Genomic DNA, 10,716 nt, shown 5'->3' with positions numbered 1-10,716 from the left:
CCTCCTCCCAGCGCACCCTGTCCACGGCTGAGCTCTGCAGCTGCTGGTCCCCGCTTGGCTGGGCTCGGTCCCCTGGCGTGCCCTGCCCCACCTGCCCCCACGCAGCCAGAGGTTGTCTCCTGGCCCTGGTCCCTGTGTTACTGAAACTGATGGACTCTCTCAGGGTAAGAACAGGATTGCATCACTTGGAAGTGTACATAATCCACGCGCTGCCAAGGGAGGCAGAGCCATAGAGCCATCAGCACAGTGGCTGGAGTCAGGCTAATCGCTCACTTACATCAAGTCCTTCTCGAGACCTTCTTAATTAGCACCCTCTCTGATTGAGACTGTAGAGGAAACAATGTTTTGAAATGTGAAGGTTGTTGTCTTAATACTGCACAGCCAGGCTGTGATTTCAGGAAGCTGTGCTGCAGCTCTGCCTATTAATTAGGGAGTGCAGAGTGGTGGGGCATTTGAGGTGGGAATGGGCTTGGGCTGTAAGGATAGCCAGTGCCCCACCATGTGCCATGACACCTACTCAGCAGACTTCCTATTTTCATTTTGTCTCTGCTCTCATTGTGAATGATGTTTGCCTTGTGAGGTGCAGGGCTGGCAGGTTAAGTGGTCTGTTAGCCACTGGCAGTGCTGCACCCAGTGCTGCATCCAGTTTTGGGGCCCTCCCTAATTGAGGAAGGATGTTGAGATGCTGAAGAGGATACAGTGATGGGCTACCAAGATGTTCAGTGACCTAAAGCATATAACTAAAAGGGGCACTTTGAGGGATCTGGCTTTATTTAGTCTAACTGGGCTAACTGGGACTCTAATAGCCATCTATAACTACTTGAAGGGGATTTACGTAGAAAGTGAATCCAAACAGTTCCTCCAGTAGTGATAGATGATGGACACACGTTGAAGGCCAGGAGTCTCACAGTGGCCACTAGGAAAAACACCTCTGCTGGCAGGGTCACCCAGAGAGTCTCTGAGCCTTCCATCCCTGGAGGTATTGAAGCCTTGGCTAGCCAAAACCACGGCCAACATAGTCTTGGTGACCTTCAGCAGTTAGCGTGGCCCAGCTGACCTCCAGGGTCCCTTGCAACAACATGATCCCAATGGTGCGCAGTTATTTTCTAAATGCCTGTTTTTCCTAAGTGTAATTTATGGTGCTGATTTCCTCACCAAGTTTGTCTTGAAAGCCCAGTTGGACTTTTGTGCTTTGGGGTTAGACATGGCCTCAGTGAAAACCACGAATGAGACCACACAGGTCTGGGGACTGCTGGAAATGTTTAACTCAAAGCCATTGTTAGCGAATTCACATGAAGGTGGGCAAGCACATGGCCTAAAACTCATCAGTTAGCTGGAGTTTATGTCATCTGGCGGACTCTAAGACACCCTTGCTTGAGGTGGGACTGTTTCTAGGCATGAGACAGGTCTTAAATTGACAGCCCTCATCCTTGCTGGCTGGGAACTCAGGAAGGAAGGGAGCCAGAGGGATGTTGTCAGATGACTTTAGCTTTCCTGCTCCATAACAATGGATTATTTTGCTTCTTCTGCTTGTCCTGCCACAGTAACCGCTGTGAGAAAGCAAAGCTATGCAGACAAAAATCCCACCCCCCAAAATCCACCTTGAAAGTATGAGCCAGAAATAAAGCACACAGAGAGGGATTTTCTTTCTTCAATTTAATTGAAGTTACTTAGAAAAATAATCAGGCTTGAATGGCTTTTTTAAGGAAAGATTCATGAGCAGTTCACACTTGTGTTGGCAATGTATAATTTAGCTTTTTTCTTTATTAACAGTATATTTAGGTATGAGGAGATACTTTTCTACAACAAGCCTTCTACTGCATACAAATAGGTTAAAAAAAAAAAATCCAACCCCACATCGATGTTAAATTATTCGTACACATTGTATTGTGCATGCATGTAAGAAAATAACACTCTCTGTAACAAGAGTAATAGTAAGGACAGTCCCTTTTTGTACCTGAAAAGTGCAGCAGACTACAGTGAAACCCTAAAACATCTGGGGTCAACTTACTCCTAAAAGCACTTCTGCTTGTGGATTTTTTATTTCACTTGTTTTACGCAGCGCATGGTTCAGGCAGTTTGCAAGTTTCTGTGATAATGGTCATGGTTCATGAAGAAGCTGAAGCATGGACCAAAACAGGTTTGTGGAGAGGGGGGAGCTTCCCACCGCCCAGGAGTCACCACCATGTTCAGATGGGCCAAATCCAGCCTGGGCTCTAGGTTAAGGTGCTTGGGGCCACTGGGGGGGAACGAACCCCGGGCTGAGGGTATCGCGCTGGGTAAGGAGCCGCAGGTGCTGCTGGGCTCAGCACTGGCCCTGCCTAAAGATGGGGAGGCACAGAGGTGGGAAGCAGGACCTTCCCCACTGGGTCTTCTCTGCGCTCACCACTGCTTGCCCATAGCTAATGCATATCCCTCTACAACGGCAGCTCCCCGGGTGGCCCTTGCGGCCCCACGGGCACATCTGTATTTTGCATTTCGCTGCAGCTGCAGTTTTGCCTGTTGGTCTCCCAGGACCAGCTGTGGTCACAGCAGAAATGAACCTTGGAGGGAGGCAGAGCTCAGGAGCAGACCAGCCCCTCTCCTCCTCTGTCTGGGAAACCCAGTAAAAAGGTGGGCGTAAAACGATCCTAGTTCCCCAGCTGCCCCCACGCTGCAGGTGGTGGCCACCAGCTCACTGAGATAAGGAGGAATGACCCTGAACAACCTCCTGTGTGGGTACAGTGGAAAGATTATCTTTTGGCTCAGTCAACACACCCAGTAGACCAAAAAAGCCTGCTATTCCTTAACATTTGTGGTCCTCTGACCTGGTGAGTGCTTTGCGCTCACCACGCAGGACACGATCATATCCAGCATGTCAGCTGTTCATTTTAAACACAGATCTGCAGCCCTTTCACAGCACCCCGAAATAGATATAACACACTAAATGGACAGCTTGTATTAGTTTGGGATCAAGGTTTTTAAAAAGCAAGTGACTTCTAAGTACCCACCTAAAAATCCACATAAAAGCCATCTCAATGCTGAGCATCTGCCCGTAGGGCAGCCCTCTGCGGGGAGGCAGAATTTGGGTAATCAAACCCAAAGCTGCTGATAAAAATCCCATCTCGAGCAGCGCTCACCCCTCAGATCTCCTGAACACATTTTTCACCTTAAGCTCTTCTATCATAGCTGTCAAATAGGATTTTTTGTGTCTCCAAAGCAGTGAAACCAAAGAGAGTTTCAGAACAGATAAAAATGTGGTGATGACAGGGAGAAGTACAAAAAGAAAAGGGGAAGCACACCCTGTTTTTAAAACATTTACTTTCTGAAGCAACTTTTTTCTTAAATGGAAAAAAAAAACACATCACTTTCTGTTGGAGTGGACGCACAGCTAACTGAAGAGAAAATTGGACCAAAATATGAGCACTGCTGGATACAAGACCAAAATTGGACCAAAATATGAGCACTGCTGGATACAAGACCAAACAAGCACACAAACAGCTTGCGGGAAATACTGGTGGAGGGAGAGGGGGAATCTACCCTCAGACAGGTTTTATTTCTTTTAACAAACACATAACCATTGAACTACGAACAAAAGAAAGCCAGGGCACACTGTGATAGGCACTTGCAACAGCTCTGCATACTCTAAATGAGACAAAACTGCTTTCAAGTAGAACACCAGCCAGCGACCAGCAACCGCTCAGGAATTCAGAGCGGGCAGGCACAGCCAGCCAGCTCTTCACTAGCCACTGGATCAGCGCTCCGGGTTATAAATAGGACCTGGGTTCCGAAAACTGTGGCTGTTCCAGAACGGATGGGAGATTTATTTGGGGGGTATGATAAAAAAAAGTAATGACCCGAATCCGGGCTAAGAACAAATCCAATTGTGAAAGGACTTCAGCTGCTGTTTGTTATGTTAATTTGTTCTTCGCTGAGATTTATTCAGTGACTTATTTTTATAAAATAAGACGGAACCTATTTTTCTTCTTTAACCATGTATGTATCCTGGAGACTAATGTCATTCAGTGGATGTACTTTGGTTACTGTACAATATGACGGTTTTGGGATATAGCTCTGATACTGCTAAAACAGTTCTGCCTTTAGCGGAGTTTATTAAAATTTTCACTAAGTTTTGGAATGGCTTGGTTTGATCATGAGACTGACATGCAGGCAAGTCAAAACCCCGTTTTAACAATCAATCAACTTTAAAACAGATTTTAGGTTCCCACAAATGCCTCAACTTAAGCCTCTGCCTCCTTCTGCCCATCAGCCAGCTGCCGGTGCTGCCGGCCCAGGACAGGACAGCTTGGGGTGGCTACAGACCATCACCAGGCAGGCGCCTGCTGCCCGCCTGGCCATACACCTCATCTGCATCAAATTAAAGCAAACATTTGGAGACGCCTGTACTTCTGCTCACTAGCTTGCTAACAGAGCCACGCTGAAATCCCATTTTTCATTATTTACTTGCCATGAATAGATTACTACTTACTTGCCCAAAACAATTGCTTGGTGTGCTACGCCTGGTACAATCTGCCATCCCAACAAGCGGTTATACACAAAACAACCACTACTGAGACGTTCATCTTAAGTAAAAAGGTCATGGTCTCACCCTAGAGACAACTTAGATGAAATACTAACCCACTGGAAACATCCCTGTCAATGGTATTTAGCCATCAACTAAAGAAAGACACCCCCCCCCCGCCGTGGGAAAAATCTGTGAAACCAGCAGGTAGGAAGATGAGACCATTTTTATTGCCTTCCATGCTTAGAGATCAACATGAAGATGACTTTCTGACTTTTCAAATGACACGCCCACATCCTTTATAGCAACATATTGTGGCTGGTGCCCTTTGAGCCAACTTTTGTTGTCCATCTTAAGATCAGTTAGGGAGGCAGGACTCGCAGAGGATGGAGCTCCCCCCAGCCCCAGCCTGGATATGAATGAAGTTAATGTCAATTGCTTTGGGCATTCAAAAATCTCTACAGTCACTTTCAAAATGCTGATTTTTTTTCTGATGGACCATCCGCAAATCTGCATTGCTTTGGGCTGGCAGGCTTCAAATTAAGAGACAACGGGACTGGTCATATTCTCGATAAACTCATTAAGTCCAGACTTATAAAAAGTTTATGGTTTCTCTTCCCAAGGAATACATTCACATTTCTTTCAGTCATGGGTTTTAGATATCGTGAATCTATCAAAATCTGTTTTACTTTTCCCTTTCAGGGCTAGAAAGAGAATTTTTTAGTACGCTTAAGTGCAATATCACTTTCTGATGAAATTATTTCCACCATTCTTTTCCAAGCATGTAGTATCAAGAACCATTCCTGTATTTACCTGCATCAACGGCTAATGGAAGAATATTATCACCCAGAGACAAACTCAGCCGAGGAAAGCACAAAACCAGACTCCTTTTGTCCAAATGTTATCTTATCTCTGCTGCTGAAGTGACACCTACCAAGAGACCATGTTTTAAATAAGTATAAATAACATTAATTAGAGTTGGAGGAATGCAAGATCAATGAAATTCACCAGAACACAATTAACATTTTTTTTAAACAGTGTAGCAGTATTATTCATTTCTACAGCTAGATCGTCACAATCCTGTTACCCTGCAAAGAGAGCTGTCCTTTCTTACAGTTGATTTAAATAATTTTGACTGTGCTGCTCGCAGCATCATTCAAAAAAAAAAAAAAAGAAAATATTAATTTACAAAATAACCCATTCTCCATATTTATTATGACAAATAAAAATCTTAAATAAAACAGGCTTTCTCTCCCCTCTCTCCCCCCGACCCATCCCTCATTCCAATTTCAGGTAGCTTGGCACTGAGTAATTGAACATTAAAAAATCAAGTTTGTAGACTTCATACAGCTGCGTTTGGTGCTCGGAGCTGATGTTCTGGAAGAACTCTGTGGTCATTTCATCAGTAGTTCTCGTAGACTTTGCATAGGTGGGGAACTTCAGGTAATTGCCTACTCCCGCCAGCTGGAGAATGTAATTCGAATCCTCTTCGAGCGTTTCGTATTTTCCTATGAGGTCGTAGTGGATGTGGCAAGGGTGGCAGAGGGAGTACACAGTCTGCCAGTGCTCGTTGAAGGGCTCTTCTCTTTGGGTGTGCGGGTCGATGAGATATGCCACAAACTCTTCAAATTTCACATCATCGCCTTTACGCAGAGCTTCCTGGGTTGCGTTTTTCCTCTGGCGCCTCACGATTTTGGTGCCGTATCGCTTGTGGAAGGAAGTGTTGTACTTCTGCGTGAACTTGTTCCTGTAGGCTGACACCAGTCTCTCAAAAGGCTCGCGAACAAAGAGGAACTTCATGTAGTTTTTCAAGCGGTGGTTGATCTCTGGGATGCTGTACTGATTGAGGGTCTTCAGGTTTGAAGACACGTGGGCTTCATTGGCCGGGATTTCCATCGGATCGCTGTACTTGCCTCTTCCTGTCAAAACCATCATGACTCTCTTCCAGTTTGTGCAGGCCACTTTGGGAACATAGCAATAGATCATTTCATGATCTTCATCCACAACCAGGTGTTTGAGATCGTTGGGTGTCAGCACACGGCGCTTCCTGCTAGATACACTGTTTGCTCGGCACGTGTCTGTCACTTGGTCTCGTCTAATCTGATGAAGAATTGCTGTGTTGGACAACTGCAAAGAAAGCACAGGCACCAGTAAGTCAAGCGGCTGGGAAACTCTTACTGCCTTTTTGCTTATTGTAAAAATTCATAGAAAAGCAGATTACTGCCTGTATAGAACAGTTCATTATGCGGCTGAGTAAAATTGTTCCTACACCAGAAGGCAAAACTTTTTTGTCTCCAAATTGCTTGATACGTGCTGCTTAAATGCTGTTCACAAAGAAAGTGTCCACGGTTTTGCTTCGAAGCAAACACAAAGAGCACAAAAGCTCACACAGCCTGATGGTGAGTGTATTTACAGCACCCTCATCCTGAGATGAGGTCACTGCTTTCCCTAGTCCTGGAAAATGGATCTTCCCACCACTCTGCAATCCATCCCACAGCTACAGCAGTGCTGTAGCTGACCTTTTGCTGCTGATAAGGGGGAAGGAAGACACCAGATTTGGAAAATCTGTCAAAATAAAAACAATACGTACTCTTGTTGCTGATGTCTCTTATGCTAGAGAATTAATAATCTTGGCTTGTTTCTTGGCTGTGACCAAGAAATGAAGCCCATGGGGATTCCTGCTACTCCCAAAGGGGAACGTTCACTCAGATGTGACTTCTTGAGGAGCAGGGAGAATATTAGCTCTAAATTTGCCTCTCTGCTAAAGCCAGATTGAGACAGAAAGAAGGAGCGCATGGCCTTCTAACATACACAGCGCTATGTTCACTCACAGCCCTTTATTATTTTGTTAATAGCACCCTAACTTTCTACTATTACTGCTACTGGATGCTTTGGAGAGGCTGTCATATGTCTTGGGGAGGCCCACAGGGCAGCTGCACAGAGGTGGCCACAGTCTCGCCACCAGCCACCTCCCACTCAGATTGTGTCCAGCGACAACAGCAAGAGCTTCTGCTAAGGCAGGTAATGAGCTCCTCTGGGAAACGGGGAGCCTTAGCCCAAGCAAAGGACCCTGCCGACACAGGGCTCCTGTGTTTGGTTACTCAGAGCCACCTGAGTTGTCTCCGCACGGCACGGAGTTTTGCTGCGCAGCCCTACCCTCACTGTTACAATATTCTGTATAAATTGCATCAAAGCAACAGGGGGAAGGTTTTGGTAATGTTGTTTACATTTACTCAACAACACTTATGTGTGAATTTCAAAGAGCCTTATGCACAATAATTAGTTTAGCCTCAAAGCCAAGTATTAAGGCAAGTATCAACCTTCCTATTTGATAGATAAGGAGGTCCGAGATTTCTTCTTTCTTGAATGCTGAGTCTTTCAAAAGTGTTTATCTGATGCCTTTCTAGTTAGGTGTCCTAGTTGGACATGATATTAGGTCAACAAGAATCACAGGACACTGTAATCAAGCAGTTGAGGCAATGTGGACTGTATACATCTGCTATGGGGGTGTACAGTCTTTGGTTATAGGTGTCGTCCTCCTTGATGGTGAAATACCCTTGGCAAATGGTTTTGCGCCAGTTTGGGGTTTCATACTGAAACTCCAGTTCCTGCAGTCATGGGTCAAATCTCTGCTTTCAATACCAGTAGTTAGCCCTGATTCATATTAAAAAAACCCTCAAAGAACAGGATCCACTTTATAAACAAAATCCAAACCAAACCCCAAGATGGGACCAAGCCAGCTGTAGGATTTCTAAGCTTTGGAGGGAAAGGACACAGAAACTGTACTGTTACAGACAAGCCCTAAGAGCCCAGGTTTCACCCACCCAAAGGGCAGCAAAAGCTTTTGCAACACATGAGCAGCAGAGACTCTCCCCTCCTTCTGAGCTGCAGTGGGTTGCAGAGGAATGTTCTCGTGGGATGGGCAACACCAAGGGGCACCTCATGCTTGGGCAGGAGGATTTTTTCCTTCAGGACAGTATTTATTCGGCAAGCCTGAGACCCCTGTATTTTGTACAGTGCCACCCACCACTTCTCCACTGAATTCCTTGATACTTTCCTCATCTCATCTCTTAGCCCCTTTGTTCAGCAAAATGTTGGCTAATGGTTAAAACACGCAATAGCCCAGTGCAGCTCCTTTAGACAGCTTGGCTCGTCTTTTGTGCGTGTGTGGTATTCCCCCAAATACCTCCCAGGTGCACTTCAAGGGCAGTTTTGTGTTATAGTCGAAGACATGAGAAGCCAGATGTGAAATGTGCTTCATGTTTCCTAGGAAATCTGACCGGCAGGGATTTTCCAAAATATGATGTTAGAAAGCAGTTGACAAGGACCACACAGATTTTTGAAGAAAATTACCCTTTCTGTTAGAAAAAAATAATAAAATCCCTATTTAAATTTATGCTGTTCTCAGAGAGAAACAGAACTAATGGTCAGCCCTATACCAGTCAGAGTTACTAGTGAATAATTTTCAAAGAACTAAACAAAACCTCTATGCAAACACACAGACATACAAATTCTCCTCTGCAGACAGACAAAATGCTGAAATCTCTCCTCCTGCAGATTTTCGTCAATATCATACAGCCCGGTACTGCTGTTTGTCTCTGGTTTTAGAGTTAAAAAAAAAAAAGAAATGCCTGAATATACATCACATTACTACATTAGAATATGTTAATGCGCTGTGTTTGCTCTTCTGGTGCTGTTCTTGGGATTAATACAGAATTAAGTGGATGAGATGCTATGGCCAGTATTAGATAGAAGGTCAGATTTGATAATCTAATGGTTGCTTCAGACGCTAATCTGCAGATGAATCTTTGTCGGGCTGTGTGTTGCTCCTGATTTCATTCCTCCATCAATAGGCTAAGCGTTTCTTCCCCATACATTAACATTAATGAGATTTTCAGGCATTTGGAGTAAGGGGAAAAATGCAGCCTTAGTATTCGCAACTGCAAATGAGATTGCACTACATTACATTCACTTAAAAGATGACACTCGTGCAGTTTGAAGTGGTACTTGTCTCCCACTCTTTATAACATGGAAGAAATACGAAGAAATGGCATACAAGTTTGGCCAGCTACATTTACTAAGTATACATGTATACAACAGCACCCCAGGCTCACCTCTGCATGTGCTCTGGCCTGTCTGGCGGCACATGGAACACATATTAAGTATCAGTGTAACACTAAAAGGATATTGCCCTATTGTCATAAATTACAATATCAGTTGGTATGGCTGATGGATGAAGGACCATGTAGGAAGTACAGTTTTCAAAGCTCTACTTCCACTTTTTTTTTTGCCTATTGATTTCATCTTATTGGGAAAAAAAAAGCCAGTTTAATGACTGTCCTAGAATGATGTCACCTGTATCAAAACCCATTTTCTTCTGCAGCTGACTAACACACCCAATGCACCGTGGAAGAGCTGACCTACCTGCTTCCCCCAAAGAAGCAAAGAACACTGCTGGCTCTCCTTGAGGTTTAATGGTAACAGCCCTCTTGCCAGAGGAGTGGGGGATATGAAAGCCACACTCGCACTGCACTAGTGAGAAGTCGGGTAAGGAACCAGAGAGCCTTTAATGGAGCTCCTGCAAAACCACCAAACTCCTCCTTGTGAGCCGCAGACCACAGAGCACATGCTCCGTGGTCCCCAGAGCCCACAGCACCGTGTGGGGTAATCGTAACAGCACTTTTCAATCTGCTGTTTTGAAATTATATATTAACACTGAGTTATCTGATGCTAATATGGTTCCTCCTCGTTTTAAGTTACAGGCAAGGCATTTAAGCCACATAATTTCACGCTTGAAGCTGGTGAGGGGAACTGGGAAAAGAATAAGATTACACAAGACTGGAACTACATTCATTTAAACTGGAGGTCCACTTGGCCGGTGAAAATGTCCTCACAACTAACGAGGAAAATACACCCTACAGATTTAAGCTGACAGAGAGATAATATCCAAGGGACAGATATCTTTAAACCCATGGATCGTGAAGGGCAAGTCAAACAATCAGGGCCATGGACTGTCTCCCCCCAAACTGTTATGGATGTAGCTACAGTGGAGTTGTGTGAGTGCAGCTGCTGCCTGGACACCGATTGCCCCATCTATGGTCATTACCAGATGTCCCCGCTGATCCCTCAGTTCAAGAAGCCACAACAAGTAACGGCCTAAATCCACCCCACTTTGGGAGAGGGCACTTTTAAGCATGTGTGCAGGTTATCCTGAG

At 44.9% G+C, this 10,716-nt stretch overlaps 1 protein-coding gene across 1 annotated transcript in view; it reads right to left on the bottom strand.

Moving 5' to 3' along the window:
* Positions 1-5,178: 5,178 nt before the first annotated feature.
* Positions 5,179-10,716, bottom strand: part of CHST11 (carbohydrate (chondroitin 4) sulfotransferase 11) — a 98,109-nt gene continuing 92,571 nt past the window's right edge. The window contains exon 2 of the mRNA XM_009887423.1: positions 5,179-6,628. Coding sequence (XP_009885725.1) covers positions 5,780-6,628 — 849 coding nt within the window. The 3' untranslated portion in view covers positions 5,179-5,779. The remainder of the gene's footprint in view (positions 6,629-10,716) is intronic.

The sequence above is a fragment of the Charadrius vociferus genome, unplaced genomic scaffold (genome assembly GCF_000708025.1).
Source record: "Charadrius vociferus isolate BGI_N301 unplaced genomic scaffold, ASM70802v2 scaffold196, whole genome shotgun sequence".
NCBI classification, from domain to species: domain Eukaryota; kingdom Metazoa; phylum Chordata; class Aves; order Charadriiformes; family Charadriidae; genus Charadrius; species Charadrius vociferus.
The sequence above is the reverse complement of the archived record's forward strand: the minus strand, read 5'-3'. Positions and strand labels throughout refer to the sequence as shown.